Source organism: Crocodylus porosus, unplaced genomic scaffold (genome assembly GCF_001723895.1).
Source record: "Crocodylus porosus isolate Cpor-Errol unplaced genomic scaffold, CroPor_comp1, whole genome shotgun sequence".
Taxonomy (NCBI): domain Eukaryota; kingdom Metazoa; phylum Chordata; order Crocodylia; family Crocodylidae; genus Crocodylus; species Crocodylus porosus.
Window position 1 is genome coordinate 10,474,279 of NW_017728917.1, and position 20,213 is coordinate 10,494,491.

A 20,213-nucleotide genomic window follows, 5' to 3' on the forward strand; every position below is an offset into this window, starting at 1 on the left:
TCTTGTGCAATGTCTTTGTTCTTTTCATTAGACTGGATCATTAAAAATTAACCTCATATTTCCAGAGGGGAGTGGGGAGAGAATCACTAATAAAACTCTGCATGAACAGAATTAAGAATCACATACGATGTAAGAATTCAGAAGATGCTGACAGGTAGCAGACTTGCTTTTGAACGCAGGGAGCTAGACTCTGAAGTAGTCCCTTATGAAATTCTGCTTGGATCTGACAAGGGAAGGATGTGGAGAATGTGGTTCCTTCCTTTTTTTCAAAAGGCAAAGTAAGCGTTAGTTAAAATAGCACCCACGGATGTATGCAATACTTTTGGCTGGTGTCCGTTACAGATCTTAAAAAAAAGAAAGGGTTCATATTTACAAACTGGAACACACATGAGTAATCCCAGTTCACAGGAGTGACCCCACTGATTTCAGAGGAGCTGGTTATGTAAATAAAGGTTTTCAGGAACAGTCTCTAGCACTAGATTGTCTCCTTTGCTCAAAGCATAAGGAAAGTTCAGAAATCTGGAGTCAAACAGTTCCCAGCTCCATGCATACATAATAACATGAAGGTCTCAGAGGAAAAGAAGTGCACATGGGATGTCGCCTCCCTAAACCCACCTACATATTAAACTACAAAGACATATTCAAGGGCAGGTATTAGAGTCTAAAGGTCCTGAACCACCTCTTCTTCCCCAGTTTTGTCTGCCTATCACCAACAGAGGTATAACTACCAGGGTCTGCACCCTGGGTGGTGGCAGGGGCCAGGGCCAGATGCAACAGTGATGGTGGCTGGGCTGGCAGTGCTGCTGGTTGCCCTTCTAACGCCCCCTCCAAGTGGGCACCTGAGGCTGGTGCTCCTACTTAGCCAACCTCTGCTTACTATCATCAGTAGTGTAACTCCTTCTGATTGAAAAAAATAATTAGTAATGGTACCTGAATAGAGCAGGAACTTATTTTTTTTAAATTGGAAAATGTCAATTCATGATGGGGGAGCACAGCACTGCTTTGGTCCATGCACTCTGCTGCAATGGGAGAGATCTAGTTTCAAGTGCTTACATCAAACAAATCATGCAGAGCTGGGATACAAACCTGTGCCGGCCAAACATTAAAGGAGAGCCCTGATCAGGAGGGTTTGTGAGACTGCAAACCTCTCACTCTTCGTCTGTTTTTTCACACCAAAAATATTTAAAAGTTCACTAGTTAATTTTGTACTGGTAAAAAAAGCAAACAAGGAACCCCCACCCCAAAATTCTGAAATTTCCATTTTTTCCACAAAATGGAAATGTTTTCTGGCCATCCTAAAGGAGAGCCCAGGTTCTTCAAGGGTAAAGTCATACAAACAATGTTGTCACAATAATGTGTGCCTCTTGAGGAGATGGAATTTGGCCCATGATGTGACTCAGTGGTGACATTCACAATATGAGCCACCACCCCTACACCGCTGCCCCTACAACCAGCATGAGGGAATCTCATGATACTACATTGGTCAGACACAAACACTTTGCCATGGCAGTCCATCCAAAGGAAATTCAAATCAAAACTTAAAATGTGAGGAACTATTTTTGTAAAAGAACCTTGCAGCCATTTTGCATCAGAAACACTAACCCACTTACCTTGCACTTGAGTCATACTTCATTTTCAAAAATAGTCCCAGGGAAACAAAAGCTTGCTGCTTCCCTGCCCTGCTTCCTCCAATATGACCAGTGCACCTGACTTGGACACCCACACAACACTCTTGTATCTATGGCAACAGAATGAGGTCACGCATACAGCTTTATGACTTCACTGCAGAATCAAAGTTAAGGAGATTTTTGGGGATATGGGAGGAGCAGCAGAAGTATATGAGATCAATGCAGAATTCCCAATAAAGCCAGAATAAATTTGTTTTCAAAATCAAAGTTTGGTGGGAAAAAAGTTGATTTTGATTAAATTTTTCACTTTCTTTTGAAGAAAAAAAAATCTTTTCATTTTGGATCCATATTTTGAAACAACAACCAAAGTCATTTCTCCATTTTATCAACATATTGTGATAAATATGTTAAAATGTTTTATGTTCATTTTTCCAAATGAAAATTTTTGGGAACTAGTTTTTCACCTGCAGTTTTGATACTTTTGCATTGTTTTCTCCATTTAAGATAAAAACAAAATGTCATCAAGGCAGAATTTTCCAAGGGATGGAAATTTTATTCTCTGGACAGTTATCATCTCATTCTGTTCCTAACACCAACCAGAGCAGCAAGTGCCACCCTCTCCAATGGGAGCAGGCCCTATGAGTATGTCTATACAGCATAATACTGTGCCTGCTCACATAGGGGTTTCTACACAGGAGAGAGCAGAGACAACAGAGCTACTTCTGACTGTGCTGGCAGGAAGCTCATTGTCAAAATAGCCCTGTCTCAGTCAGAGCAATTTTACAATGCTCAACACTACAACTATTCCCTGATATGCCAACCCCAATCTTTCAGCCAGAGAAACCAGTCCACTGCGCACCACAAAAGTCTGGGAAGAGTCAACACAGAGGCTAATAATTAAACTAACATCAGCACAGGGGTAAGGCATATGGTGGAAAATCCAATGATTACAGTCAAACATTTCCGTTCAGATTATTGCCAAGTATATAAAATCCTGGCTAAGTAATTATGATCCTGCCCTCCACTGAGGAAGGTGAAAAGGTAAAATGTTTAAGAACATGAGCCTGATGGAAATATCTTGTCACCTCCAAATGTAGCAGTTATACATCCTGGCCCATAACAATTCACAGTTAATGACAGTGACCATCTGGGACAGGTCTGGTGAAGGACTGGTGGAGTTAAATGGGCCTCTTTGTTCTTAGTTCCTCTTCACGTCCTCCTTCCTAGCTAATGAAGACTTTCTTCTGCTCATCTTGGTACTAATAAAGGAGAAAATCTTGTCATATGATACAGATGAGAAGCCCGAAGCATCCAAAAATACTTTTCCCCCCTCAGCAGAGGTCACTATGCATTAGGATAAGGCTTAATTAAATAGAATAGAAAACACTATTACCTTACTCTGAGGGTTTCAGTACAACCATTTAGAGCCTAAAATTACAATGCTCTATACTATCACTGGTTTTCTGGCTTCATTAATTTTTTTCTCCCAAAGTCAGCATTCAGAATCTTACATGCTGTCATCAAGGCATTTACATGCATTAATCCATGACAAATGGTTTCATTTGATCCATAACTGATTTCCCCGCCTGCCAACTAGAAAGGGATAATAGAAACAACAAGAAAAACTAAAAGAGAACAAAAGGGATCATCTATTTACTGAGAAAAGAAAAACAATATAAAAGTTAAGGCAAACAATACCTAGCTGACTGACTTAGTCGAGAAAGTACTGGATTTGCAACCACAGAAAACCAATTTCCAGGGCTAAGGACAGAAATGACATGTAAACCAGTATAAGTGATCGGAAACTGCTTCTAACCTGTAACACAACAGAAGTTCAATGCACACATAACAGCTTTCAAAATGGCCAAAATCGGTATAAGATAAACCTGGATGGAGGTAGTATCAGGCTTAACTGGTTTAGGTTAAATCAGTTTATTGAACTTCTGTCCCAGATCCCCTCCAGATTCATGTTAACTCACAGTCCCACAGCATCCCAGGATACTTTGCACTTTCCCTGCAAATCCCACTATATAGGGTGAACAGGCTACCCTTAGGCCAAACTCCACCTCAGCAGGGAGGTGCGCTCTAGTGCCCCCGAGCTTCTGGCCTGGGCCACTGCAGGCATGTGGCTGTGTTTCTGGAATCAAATTGAATGTCTGTTCACTTATTGGTTCAATCTAAGCAGCTTAAATTAACCTTCAAAGATTGAATAAATTCAGCCTCAGGATTTTTGACTGTCTGTACTTAGGTTGAGAAAACAGACCACACTTTAAGCCATAGGATACAACTATATGATTACTACATCACAGATGCGGGGAATAGTTTGCAGAGAGTAATTCCCAACAAGATGCTTACCCTGTACCTTAGACCTAAAATCAAACCAGAAACAAACCTTTTGAAAGACTTCCATCACCTCTTACCCCCTTGTTATTGTTGATTTTAATGCACAGCAGTGCTTCCTACCTCCAGCCGAGACCCCGCCATGTAACACAACTTACTGCAGAAAACTGCATAAAAACTGATACTACCAATCAGAAATAAAAGACAAAAGGGAGCCAGAAACTGCCTGGCTCATAGCATATGATATCTTATATTTGTTATGACAGATATGGATATATGTTGTGAGTGAATTAGTCCTGAGCTGAACTGAAATGGTGACCACACAAGGACACCTTAACAGGCAACTTACTTCAGGCTGCCTACATTTCTCTTGGGGAGGATGCAGCTGCTGATGTATCTGAGTATGTGTTACTAGATAGTTGTCCCTTTGAAAGTGTAAAGTCTACATCAGTGGTTTTAGGTTGTTGCCTAGGATAATAAAAGCAATCCTGCACTGCTAGGAATATTGAAAGGGTCAACAAAAAAGGAACAAAGAGCTCCCAAGCAAAGCATATCAAGTTGCAAGCTTTTTCTTTTACTTTTTAAATAAACACATCAAGTTACACCTTATGAAATCAATTCTTCCAAAAGGCGCTAAGACCTTTTATAGAATTTTCCACTCCATTCTGATCCTAGAATCAATACTCGAAATGTATTAGTAGTGTTCACAAGCTTCTGAATGGAGAAGCAGGTTTATTTTTATATGCTTTATGAAAAAGCAATTCTATTTATTCATACTTTAAGCCACATTTTACTAGAATTCATCCACCTAATACACCCTCATGAAACCTTCAGCTGATATAAAGCAGCCTAGATCCATTGAAGCCAAAAGAATTAAGCAGATTTACATCAGCTGACAGTTTGACCCTAAATTTTTCTGTAGTTGTATTTTGGCCTCTTTATTCTACAGACTTTATCTTATTAGACAATGGACCTAAGCTTCATTGTTGCCCAATCCAGAGTAATTCTACTGAATGTACAACTCTCAAGATATTTTCTTAAATTCAGAATCAGGCTATTAGGGATGCACAGAATCATAAAAATTCAGGTTGGAAGGACCTCAGGAGGTCACGTCTAGTCCAGCCCCCTGCTGAAAGCAGGACCATCCCCAACTAGATCATCCCAGCCAAGGCTTTGTCAAGCTGCGTCTTAAAAACTTCCAAGGATGGAGAGTTCACAACCCTCTAGGTAACCTGTTCCAGTGCTTTACTACCCTCTCATGAGAAATTTTTTACTAACCTCATCTAACTTCCCTGCTGCAACTTGAGCCCATTGCTCTTTGTTCTGTTGTCTGCTCCCACTGAGATCAGTCCAGCTCCATCCTCTTTGCAGCCCCCCGGCAGGGAGGTGAAGGCTGCTATTCAATCCCCCTCGGTCTTCTCTTCTGCAGGCTCAAAAAACCCAGTTCCCTCAGCCTCTCCTCACCAGGCATGTCCCCCAACCCCCGAACCATTTTCACTGCCCTCCACTGACTCTCTCCAATGTGTTCACATCCTTTTTGTAGTGGGGAGCCCAAAACTGGACACAGGACTCCAGATGTGGCCTCCCCAGTGCAGAAGAGAGGGGAAGAATCACTGCACTCGATCTGCTGGCAAAACTCCTACTAATGCAGCCCAGGATGACCTTAGCTTTCTTGGCAACAAGGGCACACTGCTGATTCATATCCAGCTTCTTGTCCACTGTCACCCCGAGGTCCTTTTCATGTAAGACTCTATTGTAAGAATGCTTATTCCATCAGACTACTCTTCATTCCCTTTAACAGAGGGAAGCCACATTCCTCCCATCCACCAAATCTTTTTTCCACTGGTGCACTCTACACAATATTTACTTGAAAGGAATAAATTCCTTTCATTCGGGGATATTCTTTTTAAAATAAACAAATAAATCACTGCAACTTATTTTGCCAAATAAACTAGCCTTACTTACTCCCAACAACTTAATTAAACACAATTAACTCTAGTTTGTTTTGGCAACCAATTAATGTCATGATCAAATATAAATAGAATCTGCAAGAAAAGATTATAATTAATAAATCCTTTACAAAACAGTAAAATTACACTGAAGCTTTGCTTGCCAGAAATACTTTACTGCATTTCTGAAGAGCATTAATGAGGACACTAAAAAAAGATAATAAAGTTTTATCAAAGTGTGTGCAGCTATTTTACTGAGGTTCTTGGCCTCACTTAGGCTGATCTGTTGGCTGCTAACATTGTTTAGATTTTAGAAAATTGTAACACTGCATTTCCTGCTTTCTAATCAAGGGGTTTGCTACAGGCATTTTAAATATTTAAGGCCAAATTCTCTATTCACATAATTTATTGACTTAAACGTTGTTATGCCAGCAAAAATTATCTTCCATTGTATTTAGTTCATTCACTGTTAGATATTGTTTCCCAGATAATTACTTCTTCTTATTTTTCTATCATGGAGATTTACATAAAAACAAAAACATGAATCCAATGGGAACCCACACTTTGACCTGAGTTATGACCAGTGCTATCAGTCAGGGACACACTGATTTTTCAATTATTTTGTTTTCCAGCTGTAAAATATATTATTAATTTAGGGCTCTGCTACAGGTTCAAGTGAGTGTTGGATAGGAACTAGCCACAGAGCTGTTACACATTTTCAAGCACTCACTTTGGGCCCTGGTACATGTTCAAAATAAAGCTAGATAGAAACCAGCTATGGAGTTTGTTACACATTTTCAAGCACAAACTTTCAAGCTGGTTTGCTCTTTTTATAGCTGAAGAGCCATTTTATCCTGTGATAATAATTTTGCCTGGTCTACTGTTATTGCATGATTAACCAGTGAATTGTGTAACATATGCAACATGTAGCCAGGAGCATTAGAGAGAGACTGAGTTTGTTATAGGCACCCACATGTGTTGAGCATGCAAGCACTTACTGTTAAGAAAAAGCTTTCAAAAAACTTACCAGACATGGATCTCAATGGGAACTCAATGACAGGGCAGGTTAGAAACCCTGGCCCTTGGTATTTTAAAAAACAAGTGCGCTGTGTTTACAATATTCTTCATTACCCAAAGCCCCCCACACAATTCAGAGTCCAAGTGCAAGGCATATCAACGAGGCACGGTAGCAGAAGGGATCCAAGTAACCCCAAACCAGAGGCTCAATGGAATATGCAGGTGCTCTGGATCTTTATAATGATCAATATTTATGGCCAGATGCCCTACATCCTGCCTCATACATGTTGTCCTTATTCACGTGGGTCATCCCGTGGCTTTGCATCCTTAGGGTTGGCAGTATTGGGCCCTTGCCTTTCTGCAGATGGTGTGCTCTCCAGTAATCCAGCTGCTCTCATGCAAAACAGAACCACTCTTCCATGGAATAACTGCAGCTGAAAAGCACAGTATGAATGTGCGATTAATAATAATTATGCCAACCCAATAACCTAAGGCTTCATCTTGCACCCAGTGCAATCAAAGGGCAATCTACCAATATCAACAGAAGCAGGATTAGGTTGTGGTTTTTTTTTTAAGCCAACCAAAGCAAGTGAGAAGAGGGAAGAGACAGAGAGATGTCAGAAAATAATTTTCAAAGCGAAGCACAGGGGTATGAGTCACAAATTTACATGTGCTACTTTGTAACTTCATTCACTTTAATTTACACCACAATTCCCATTGTGCATCCTTGAGTGAGACTAATAAATTTAGTCTCAAGCTGTGCCGCAGCCCTCATGGTACCTGCCTAAGGCACAATGAGGAGGAGGCTCCAGGACCATTCCAGGCTGAAACAAGTGTAGCTGGAGAGAACAGCTCTGTTCAGAACATTTGAAGGCTATAGAAAATGCCAAATCCCACAAGGAGAATAAATCTTGCTTGTAGCAAAGGATGGTTTCACAACAGAGAGGAAAGGAAAACATGCAAGAGGAAATGCAAAGATTATAGAAGGGGGAAGAATCAAACAATTTGAAGATAAGGGCGGTGGGAAATCGCTTGTATCTTAAAAGATGCATTTGATGCTGCCTTTTAAAAAACAAACCAGCCTTGCACTTAAATAGGCTAATAATTAAAGGCTGTTTTCTGATGTTATCAGCAGAAACACTTCAATGCAGACACCATGTCTACTGCCTTTGGGGTATATATTTGTAGGTGTCAGATTCTCCTTGGGGCTTCACCAACCGTAGTACCGGTTCTCAGTCTTGTTATCCTGTGACAGCATGTTACAAGTAGAGCAGTGTACTGAAAGGTCCCTTCATGACTCACATATAGGCCCCAAGGCTGCATTCACAGAGACCAAGGCTTGACACATGATGGTGGGAAGAGAAGAGGGCCACCAGGGATTTGATCCTCAGTGCTGCTGAAGAGCAATGCGAGGCAAAGCGCTAGCAGTGGGCAGGCAGGTTTTGCTCGGCACATCCCCAGAACAACTTCTGGGCAGCACACAGACGTATGCAATGTGCAGCGATGAAAACAAGTATCTCTGGTTGCTTTCAGCTGAGCGCGGAGGAGAGTCAACACAGGCATGCCAAGGGATGAAGACAAAGCATGGTCAGTGCACAGGGATTTACATGCGAATCCTGTGCCAGGAAGTGGCATGTGGAGCAGTCGCTGTTGTTCTTTCATCGCTCTTCTCCTGGCCCCTTGGAGTTCTGCTTCAATGCGATATGCAGGGAAGGGTTGATCTTGGGAAACAATCGTGCCTATGAAACAGCATTCCTGAGAGCCAGGTGCTCAGTGCCCTGTGGGGCACCCTGAGCAGCGTGCTCTCAGCGCCTACTCCCCCTCCGTTTACATCCTTGTCCCGGATGGTGAATAACAGAAGCACCGCATTCAGCAGTGTGACTGGTTATGGCTTCCCCACACCTGCACACAGATGTGCTAAGCAGAAAGAACGGCATCTCCCCAAACAGCCTCTGGCAAGCTGCTGACAAGACGGAGGAAAGTCAGAGCTGTTTTGTAGCACCTTCTATCCCATGATTTGTATCAGGCAGTTAAACGGCTCAGGTATGTCACTGGAACGTATAACAATTTGAATAGCAATGTAAGTTATTATGGAGTCCAAAGCAGACAGTCAGCAGTCCAGATTAGCTGCTGTCACAGTGCATGCTACAGGCAGCTACTTCTGCATGCACTATTACAGCAGCTAATTACTAGGTGGTGGGCTGGGGGAGTTGGTAAGGACCTGTTTGTACTGAGCAAATGTCTGCTCCTGGTTTCAATGCACTATAGCCCTGGGCACAGTCACGCAACATATATACTAGTACAACTTATTCCAGTGGGTAGTTCTTCCTGAATTTTCAGGGGCTAACTTTACCCTGGAGTAAACTGATTTACCCCAGTGTAGCATGGCAATTAGCATGGAGCAATAAACCCCGGCACACTTTACACAGGAGTCAGCAGCTCCCAGGTGCGGCACATACATGTGCACCCAAGACTTGAGCAATTAGAGCCCGGGCAGAGGAGCCCTGGGCCAACAGCAGGCTCGGGGGTGGGGAGAGAGGGGTCAGCCCAGGGCTCCGGGTTGTGGTGTTAGGTGGCAAAGGGACTGGCTGGGGCACAAGGGTGCTACAGTTCAATAGTCAGAAGGCAGTACCTGCACTGTAGCACCCTTTTGCCCCAGCCAGCCCTGGTCACGGTTTACCCATGTGTTGAGGTAGTGTAAATTCCCCTGGAATAGGATAATACTTGTCCCAGACAGTACTGTCCTATGGTGGAGTTAATTCATTTACTGAACCTAATATGGGAGCACATGTAGACGGTGATGCTTTACTGCGGAGCTAACTGGTCAGCTTGGCAGTAAAGCACACAAGTAGATGCACCTTGTAACACCTAGGCAAAGCCAGATTACACCAGTGTAAGTGTGTCATGTGCCCACATTCATTCTTTATGCCCCCTGTGCCCCCTCCCAAATATAAGTTGCTCCCTCGTAATACCTTTCCACCTTACATGCAAGAGCAAGAGACTGAGCCTACGTGAGGTAGATAAAGATAAAGCTCCAGCGTTCTGGCCAAAGCGTGTTCCTAAACTTCTCCAACTGCAGAAAACAAGAATCTTTTACATTTATAATACCTCTGTTTAAATCAACAAGGTTTAAACAGCTGTGCTATATACAGTGGTAAAGCATCAGAGCCCTTACTGAATTGGCCCGCAACAGAAATTTTTACTGGAGGTAAATTTGATTAGGGAGTATCCAGGCTAGCACTTATGAGTGTGTTAATTACCTTTGACAACCAATTTCACTAGGGTGAAAAAGAACCTTTTAATATCCATTAAAAGATATATTGTTGCAGCAGTCCCATTGATTTTTAGACCTTCTGAAAAGAGGCATTCTTAAATGATGCCTCTGTCTCCTTTCAATCTCTAAGAGCCATAAAATCCCTGTTAGAAAACAGACTGTTTTAAGTGGCTATCATAGAAGAAATGACTGCATAAGAAGATATGGTTGCAGATGCAATTTAGTGTCATATGGGCCAGTGTGTAAAAAAAATACTAAAAAAACAGGAATGCGAAAACAGCTCAGCAGGTGGTGCGTTTCGATTACAGGTCCTGACTGGCTGGAATGGCACATATCCCATTATTGTTGTTACCTCATTATCCTTAGCCTTCTTCCAGCATTATTGTTAGTTTTATCCACCTGTTATGTCTTGTCCTTTGGATAATAAGTACTTTGGGTCAGGGGCTATGGGCTATTATTAGACAACGTGGTACAGTGGAGCTCCAAGCTGGTTGGCCCCCGGGTGCTACCACAACATAAAGTAATACACTGAAAATTTACAGAGTGCGAGCAGCACGTAAAGCTGAACACCATCAAAGAGGAAATAGTTTTATCTTTTGCCAGTGAGTTAAAGGCACAAGGCAAGAGATCGCTGGTCTTCTTCTCGAGAGCTCAACTCATGGGCTTGCGTCAGAACTTCAACCCTAAAACAGCTCACGGTCTAGGTCTAGAAACCGTCGTGGTTTTTCCCATTTGGTCGCATGGATGAGGCATTAGAAATGTCTGTTAACCCCAAGGACTCCCAGGTAGTAAATGTGAGTTAAAAAAATTAAGTTTGTAGAGGTTCACCAACAAGAAAAGTATTTTCTCCTGCTTGCCTTAACAGCTTCATACAAAGACAAATTATCAATTCGAGGAAAAAAGTTGCTTTTCAAGTAAAAAAAACAACAAACCAGCAAGCTTCTGGTCTGTCTAGATAATGAAAATGTGAGGAGTGAGGGTGTTCAAGGGGTTGAAATTTCAGAAGGTTGGTGGGCTAGAAGCAACAAAACAAAGACTTTCCCCACTGAGAAGACCCCAAAATGAAGACCTTGCAGTCTTGAGAACACATCAGCTTGCATCCAGGAGGAAAGCTGATCCTTTCACATGGCCAAAGGTGCTAGAGAGCCCCATGTTCAGCGCGTCTGAGTCACTGTAGGTATCAGCCCACAGAGCTGACGTATCATGGGAAGGACAGTGCAGAGCTGTCGAGCCCTAAGGGGAGGCATTACTGGAAGTCCTGGGTAGTTGAGGTTACATGTCCATACCACCCTTCCTTTGTGTATCCAGCTCCCTACCTTCACATGATAAACCAGCTGTATGGCCTGATACCACGCTCTCATTTCCTCCCTCCATCCTTTCTGCAGCTCTTTGGACCCAGAATGAAGGAGCAATTGTGTTTCTTTGGGCATAGAAACTATTTCTGTACACTTCTTTCATAAGCCATACAGGGGCACTTGACATGCTCTGTGTCACTGCCGTAAGTGGAAAGGCCAGGGAGAATATGGCAATGACTAGCTTCAGAGAGGAGGAGGAGAAGCAGAAGGTCCAACATGGAGTTATTGCTGCACCAGGGTTGCCAATTTTCTAACATGAACCTGAACTGTTATGAAAGCAGAGAATAGGTTTTCCAAACTCTGGTAACTACCAAGTAGATCACAAACCCCCCCCCAAATTGGGAGATATCTTGTTGGTTCTGGAAAGGGAAACAGTCTTTCCTCTTTAATAAGAGCCCTTTTTAAGCCTAACCTAGCTCAACCTTAGAGATAGGACTCTGTAGATTTGTTTTTAAACAATGGGTTGTTATATGTTTCTACCATGCCCACTGCTTCGACCAAATAAATCATGCGAGTGCAATGGGTACGAATCAATATTTAGCCATGCCTGATAACATCTACCCAGTCACATTGCACTGATCCTGTCACACAGCAGTGACTGTGTTTTGTATACAAATGGGGACTCTTTCTATACTCTGCCTTTTACTTCAGTACTGGATGACTTCATATTATCAACGTGAAATCTGGAAGATTCCAGAGGCATATGGCCTTCATGGCTGACTCACCGAGTGGTTGTAGTATACTAAATAAATAAGCCAAAATCTGGTCTTTTATAAGCCAAGAGTAAATGTATTGGTTTCAAAGCACTTGCTTTACTTTATGCCACTGTCACAAGATCAGATATCTGGTCCCATCTCTTTTCTGGTTTATTCACTTTAATGGGAAACAGCAAATGATTCTGGAAATTATTTACATTTCATTAGAGGTGGATTAAAAGGTCCATAGGGCACATTGATGTGTGCTGATTTAAGGTACTTTAGCCATTGTTAAGATGCATTAAGGGCATAGGTCTACATGTGTGTGCCCCTAATGTACCTTAAAATGGCAATTTTATGCTATTTGCACCTAAATTTGATATCTGCGAAAGCAGGTATCAAAGTTAGGCATGAATAACTAAAATTCCTTAATATATGTGTAGATGTGCTAAGGCACGTTAATGTTATGTATGTTGACTGACTTGGGACTAACTTTAGTCCCAAGACAGTCCACTCACCATGTTAATGCGCCTTAGAGTGCATGTGTAGATGAATGCTTAAATCGCCTTAATGCACAGTTTAGGCGCACATAAAAGCATGTGTAGACATGCCCATAGTGATGAGCACATTCAATCACGAATACAAGAGTTTGCGCTGTCTTTACTTTGGTTTTATGAGGGGAACCAACGAAGAAAGGCTAACAGCCAATTTTTTCACTGGGATATCTCACATTGGTCACCCAAAAAACTGAGACGCAAATTGACACCCTGGGCCTGCGTAACTTCCTCAAGGTTATAAGAGGCAGTGGCAGAGCCAAATTAGAACTAAGAAATTCCTTCCTCACAGCGAGAGGTTGAAGTCACTTTAAAATGCTGTTAAGAAACACAACTCACACATTCTTGCTCAGTATTCATTTCTATGGGACAGCCCAGACACAATGATTTTTATCTATGAGTAAACTCTTTTTGGGATGATTTTCCTTTAGTGTATCATAAGCTGCAGCTATAGTAAATGAGAGTTTGTAAAGCTTAAGACTTAGTAGGTGTATATATGATATTTATATGATTGTATCACTTGATATATTACTGTTGCTTTCGTCTGTAATACACAAAACACTGCCAATAGAAAAAAGTACAACTAAAACTACTATACACTTTCTTGGAACGATGCCTTGAGAAAGCCAGCCACAGCCCCACTGATAAAAGCCAAGCCAGTTCACACTAATACAACTGTCTTTCCTTCTCTGAATAGGTCTATCGTTTCTTCATTAACATCTTTGCAAATGTCGGTACTGTTATAGTAGGGATATGTTTCTGGTATCTTCCCAATATCTCCATATTTTACCATAACTCAAATAGTAGACTAATGTGGCATTTTGTATGTTTAACAGACTATTTAGTGAAAAAGGTATAATACTAGGTAATAGCAACTTGCAATATTTTGTGCACAGTTTTTGAATTCCAGGTATAACCAGTGTGTTTTCCATTTTGTTTCAGTACTCAGCAACGGCCTTTGATGAATGTGAAACAGAATTCTTTGGTCTGTAATAAAACCATGAAAGATCTTTCCCCCCCCCAGTTTATAGCACTGAAGAGTGTATTTATGTTTTTTGTTTGCATCCTTGAGGCTACACGATGCTTTGCAGATATCATAGTGCCGAGTCAAAGGTCAATGCCTACTTCCTCTGCTTTTGTAGGAGTGAGTCAATACTGTCAATCACATGATCAATGAAGTATCACTGGCACTTGGCTAACTCTGCAAATCACAACCTGTCCACTCTAATCCTCAGGCCAATTCAATAGCCATCCAACTATATGTATTTTAGAGCCTGAAATGACCAACTTTTATTGTTCCCATTATCACTGCTCCTTATTAAATCATAGAAAAAGTAATGCCCATAGAATGTAGATTGGTTCCACCTAGAGTTATTTCCTATGAATACATATTTTGTATTATACCATTTTCCTGAAAATGAAATAGTCATATAAAGAACTGCAGAAGAACATGTATACTGCCTAAAGAGATTTATATTGCTATGGTGCAGTGCCAGTTTGTACCAAATGAAGGCCTTGTCCTTTGGGTCTTAGTTAGAAGGAAGAAAAGAAATAAGCCCAAATGCTTGACAAAATTCATTGAAAAAAGTTCACCAAAACATGCCTTATTAAGACATAATAATATGCACTTAAACCTGACTGATAATGTGACAAGGGAGATAATAGTTCATATGAATGTGCAATAAATACCCGATCACGATGCTGCACTCCATAACATTAAAATGTGTCCTATATGTGCCCTTCAGCCAACATTTCACAGAAAATAAAGCTATAGTTACTTACAAATGCTGTCATATAAAATGGTTTATGTCGTTTGTTTGCAGGTCTTTACCTTCTAACCAAGTCATCTAAAGTTTACAAAAGTGCTGAATTACAGAACTGTATGCTGTTAGTGCAAGGAAGATTTAAACTTATGTGTTCATCCATATACTCTATAGGAGTCTATTGAAAAACATTAAAAGACTTGCATTTAAGAAATTTTTGGCAAAAACCCCTACTCTACTTCTGATAAGTTAACCTCTGAGTGACCAGTCACTGAAAGCTAACAGTGTTTCATCATCAGCTTACCTCTAATATTAAAGACAGATTTTGCAGCATGTAACAAATGAGTTGCACTGAAATTTATTATAGTCAATCCACTCAGTTGGGGGTTTTGCTTTTTTTGACACAGCACATACATGTGTTCAATTAATGGAAGGTGTCTCTTTAATTACCCTACACTAACTAATTTCACCACTGAGTTTAATTGTTCAGCATGTCTTTTCTCATTTAAGCAGCTCAGCAACACCTATAACGGGAAACCTACTGCTGATAAACTGCCATGTTTGCCTCAACTCAATAAGTGAAAACTTCATATCCACAAATATTGAGTTCCTGATATTATGCATTGGTTCATCTTCACCCGTTTTATCTATTGTTATTTGGCTGAATGTTTTAATCTTAGTTAAACACTACCTAAAATTAAATGACGCATTCCTAATATTATAAATATGAAAATGCTTAGGGACTGCAGTGGAACTAATTAAAATCAGTCAGTTTGCTGGTTAACATGTTATCAGCCCTTTTTATGTATTGCATTCAGTTGGCAGATTGCAAATTCATGGCCTTATAAAAACGTTGTCTTGGCTCCATGTTATGACAGCAGAAATTGTCCAAAATTTCTAACAGTTTCCCCTAAAGGACCCTCACTAGCTGGCACTTTCCAGGTGTGGAGCAATCTGAATCCGAGGTGAACATCACATCAAATTCCACTCATCTGTCAATGTAGTGGATTATTTCTTGAGAGACTGAAATTGGCTGCCTGGGATCAGAACACCATCAATCTTACTCATGCAGGGTGCGGAGTAGCTGCCTGAGAAAGGCTCGCAAGAGGAAAAGCTCTGCTGTTCCTAAGCAGGTGATGAGGCAGCTGTAAAACCTTCACTCTATCTGTATCACACCTCCGAGTGAAAGATTTGTCATTTTTCACATTTCCCCTATACTTGGTATGCATTCAGTGTCTTGCAGTTCCTGCTTCATAAAAGAGGCGATTTTTCAAGCTTAGGCAAATGTTGCAAAGCTCTGGATCTGCCCAGCTCTCATTTTTTATCATAATGCCACTTGTTTCAACTGATTTTTCAAAATGAGATTACATTTTCCTATCTCTTTAACTATTTGTTTGGTTATTTCACTGGTGGACCGCCTCCGATCACCAATGGAGCTTGTATGATGGTGTTAATGGCCATTTGGTTTACCCCTCTGTAGATCCCCAAAGAACAATATTCCATCTGGGACATAGCATTTAGTAACTGCCACGCTAAAGTTAGGGGCTAATACAAGTACATGATAATTGTTCATTAGATAAACCTTCCAAAACATTGTTTTAAATCTATTCCCCCACAGGCTATCATGATGCTTATTTTATGCAATTCAGTTTTGGGCAGGAAGGGAGAAGAATTGGAAAAAACCTTCCATCATGAGACTGACTAAAGAGTTAGGATAAAATTTTCAAATGCATTAGGAGCCTAAGACTGGTTGCCTTTGAATATTTTACCCTTACTCTAATCTTTTTTTAATCTACCTGCTTCATTAAATGCTAATATTCTTTACATTTCATCTTTACCGTCTTTCCGAAACTTTCACTCCTTTCCCCAGGAGCTAAGTATATGATACCATGATGCCTTCAACTTTTAACTCCTTAATAAAAGTGTTATAATACACCTTCCCACAAACATTTCACAAGAGATACCTGCCTCAAAAAAAAAAGCAATTAAAGCTGAAAAAAAGTAACTCTATCACTTTCTATTTGAGGAATAAGAAAGCAATGAGAACACTTATTTGCAATCTTTGTCAATCGCATCAGTCACAAATCAGCTGAACTTTCCATTACAAACACAAAGGGACTCATCCTGACCTTAATTACACTCATTCATGCTCATGAAAACACAGGCCTGAAGTCTACTTCAGGTTAAACCTTTGAACCTCATTGATGGTCAACAGGAAACATCTGAAGCCAAATTCAGTTCTTATTTAATGCCAGCCCATTCTACCAACCTCAGGGAGGATGGACAGGCATAACAGAGCAGGATTTGTCTCAAAATAGTTTCAGTCCAGACTGGCATAGCAATACATTTACACAAAACTAGGCTTTCTTCCCAGGGGACTGACAACGTAGTCTGTTATTATACAGGAAAAACAAAATAAGCAAGTGGGCCAAAGAAAATTTAAATTATTGTCTGAAACAGGTTCCCCATGGGAAGCCTCCTCTGCTGAGAAGTTGTTAGAAAAGGATATTCAAAAGGAGGCATGTTCCCAAACACCAGACAGGCAAGGTACACATTAGGCTGAATGGAAAGACACTTTGAGATTTAAAGATAAACAGTTCATAATAGTTAAATGACAAAATGGGTTTTGTGATTATTCAACCGCTTGTCAAGACAGACATGAGAGCATGAGCAGAGCGCCTGTAATCTGGCAGCATCCTGTAGCTGATCAGTCCTACCTGGTCTGTGCAGGTGATGCTGCTGGAAAGTGTGATGGAGGGACCCCTGACAGAGCAGCATTGCACAGGCACTTATCCACAAATACAGGACCCAGGACATTGCAGAGACCATTGCCATTCTCTAAATGAAATATTAGACAGGCATTATTATCTATAGCCTCACAGCACACAGTAGTCAGCTTTGATTACAACAACATTTACATTCATTTTGTGAGATGTCCTTGTTTCCTTCTTTCACCTCTTGCCTCCCCTCTGTGCCCAGCCTTGCAGGCTCTGATCATCATAAAACAAAGGTTGTGTCCAAAAAGGACGGTTGGGATAAGGAGATGTCAGCATGGGAGACTGGGTAACTTTAATAATTCAGTAAGACAAATTAAGTGATAATGATCCAAGTACGAGAAGAAAACCAATGTAAACAGAAGCCAGGGAACTATCCCCACACTCTTCTCCCATTTAATATACGGAAGGAAAAAATCACAATGGTAGCCAAAAACTGTGATCTTCAGATAGTATTGAAACTACTTGAAACACATTACGGAGAGTCAAACAACATTATCAGGTATCAGATGCATTTTAAAACACGCTCCATCCGCAAGACTGCCAGGCTGATACCTACCCAGTAGGTAACAGATTATTGTTTTTGACTTCCGTGAGCATTAATTTTTAATTGCGAGGCTGTCTGCTAAACAAAGTAATTGTTTCTCAGAATCGTGTTCTAATCCCCAGATAAAATCAGCTTCCTTTTATTCGACCCACGCTTGTAAAGGACTGGAGTGAGGCCAGATTGAATTTCATATGTAACAGATAGGAGGTTTGATCTTTTCACAGGGCAGATTGTGTCAAAATTTAAAGAGAGACTGTTTTTGCAGAGGGCTGGTGTATTTCTTTTGCTGTCTCCCCATGCTGGCATACTTGCCTATTTTTTTATCTGTGGAGGTGAATATTTTCTGACTTATATTTATTACTGTACTAATTGGTTAAATGTTCCTTAGACTCTGTAACTTGAACAGATCCTTCTCAATGCCTGCAAGGATCAGAGGATTTGCAAGGCTCAGCTACGCTACATATCGTCCAGTTCCCTTAACAACACCTTCTGCTGCATTTCATATTGCCAAATTAATCAAACTTCAGGCACTCTCCTTATTCAACCAATGACATGATGCCATCTTCTATCTAGTAATCCAATCAGCTGAACATCATTTTCACTGAGGAAGAAAGGCTTTAAAGCTAAAAATCTCCTCCATAGGAAAGCTTGTGCATTTAGGAAAAATTAAGGGAACACATGTAAAACCCCTAAATGACCTCTTAGCAGGATTTTTCCTTACTTGGGGTACTAGCACTATTAAAATAACAGGGATGCTCAAGTGCTAATAAAACACATGCATAGAAAAATAATTTTTGCTATTTTAATAGAGAGGTATGGTCTTGAGGTGTTCTTAAGTCTAATGGACTAAAAAGCCCCAAATAAACTGATGCGTATATTTAACTGCAAAACACTGTTTTCAACAGCATAAACCTATTTATTCCTCTGTCTGTGTCTGATGCACAATTCAGCGTATTATTAGTTTCTCTTTCCATCATTTACTTTTGTATACAGTAGACTTTTCCTCCTTTGTTTTCACACCAAGTGATAGTGCAACATAGACTCGACCCCCCCCACCCCCGGATGGTAGGTATAGCAATACAACTCGTGTCCTCAGAAATTAATGCATTTGTACAGGGAGATAAAAGGGAAAGATGACAGTAACATATAGAGATATCTCGGGCATTAAATGCTCCTCTTTAACTTGAACTTTACAAATCCTAGCCAAACCGAGAAGCAAATCAAACTTCTACAGTCTCCCAATTGCTTCTCTTTCCTTCTTCAGGCATCTCAATCACACTGAGAAAAATGACTTTTAAATTCACCCCGTTTTCATTACTCATTTCCTACATCTTTTCCACCCTTCCTCAAACTACCTTATTTTAATTAACTTTCTTCTAGCCCCAACCTTCCTAACTGGCATTTGTTCCTGCACTTGTTTGTCAGCTCGATGCAAACTGCTATCCAACACTATTTTGTGCAAAGGGATCAGCCTGTTAATAAAATAAAACAAAACAGTAATTCCCCCAGTTATTATCAGATGAGTTCCCAATCTGCTTTCTGAATCTTAAATCCTAAAGAAGCTCCTTACCTGAGTAATCCAACCAAGAGCAGAGCTCTCTATTAGTGTTCATTGGAAAGATCTAACACTTATTTAAATCCATCTGTACCACAATAAGAGATGTTAAAACAGCTTCCCAATAATCTTCTTTTATCAGGATTAGAAAAAAAAAAGAAGAAGAAAAAATTCTCTCTCTCGTTACCAATCCTATTCCCAGAGTAAAGAAGACATCAGAGCTCTCCGACTGTTGTCAGAAAAGTGGCCAAGGTTTGAGGGGTGGAAACCTTGTCATTTTCACCTTTAAATCATCTCCTAGCGTCACCTTCTGCTGGATGAGACTTCTGAAGTGATCTTGAGATAATTTGAAGCTTCCAGTGTATTTAAAGACGAGGATCAGTTTATGTTTAATGAGAGACCAGCCTCACTACAGTGCATTCAGTGCAGAGTAAGGCAGCTGTACGTACAAAGCCGGATTGCTATACAATGCTGTAAGTACCGGTAGCCTATTTCAATACATCCCTGCTCTGTAAAGTATCACATGTCTTAAAGTGACATTACCCTCTATTACAAGCTACAATGAATTGCTATCATAGCCCACTATCTCTTAACTGGAGTTGCATTGAAATACCAGCGTATCTGATGTTCTTCACAATCCAGAATATAAAAGAAAAGCTCTCTCCCCATAAGGAGGGCGTGCTTGAAAAGCAAAGGATGCTCCAAGAAGTAAGGTGGAAAAGGAGAACAAGTGAATACGAAAAGACAAAACACATAAATATA

At 40.6% G+C, this 20,213-nt stretch overlaps 1 protein-coding gene across 1 annotated transcript in view; it reads right to left on the minus strand.

Moving 5' to 3' along the window:
• Nucleotides 1-19,901, minus strand: part of FAM19A1 (family with sequence similarity 19 member A1, C-C motif chemokine like) — a 306,137-nt gene extending 286,236 nt beyond the window's left edge. The window contains exons 1-2 of the mRNA XM_019536683.1: nt 19,467-19,901; nt 17,293-17,413 (exon numbers count right to left, since the gene is read on the minus strand). Coding sequence (XP_019392228.1) covers nt 17,293-17,410 — 118 coding nt within the window. The 5' untranslated portion in view covers nt 17,411-17,413; nt 19,467-19,901. The remainder of the gene's footprint in view (nt 1-17,292; nt 17,414-19,466) is intronic.
• Between the last annotated feature and the right edge of the window lie 312 nt (nt 19,902-20,213).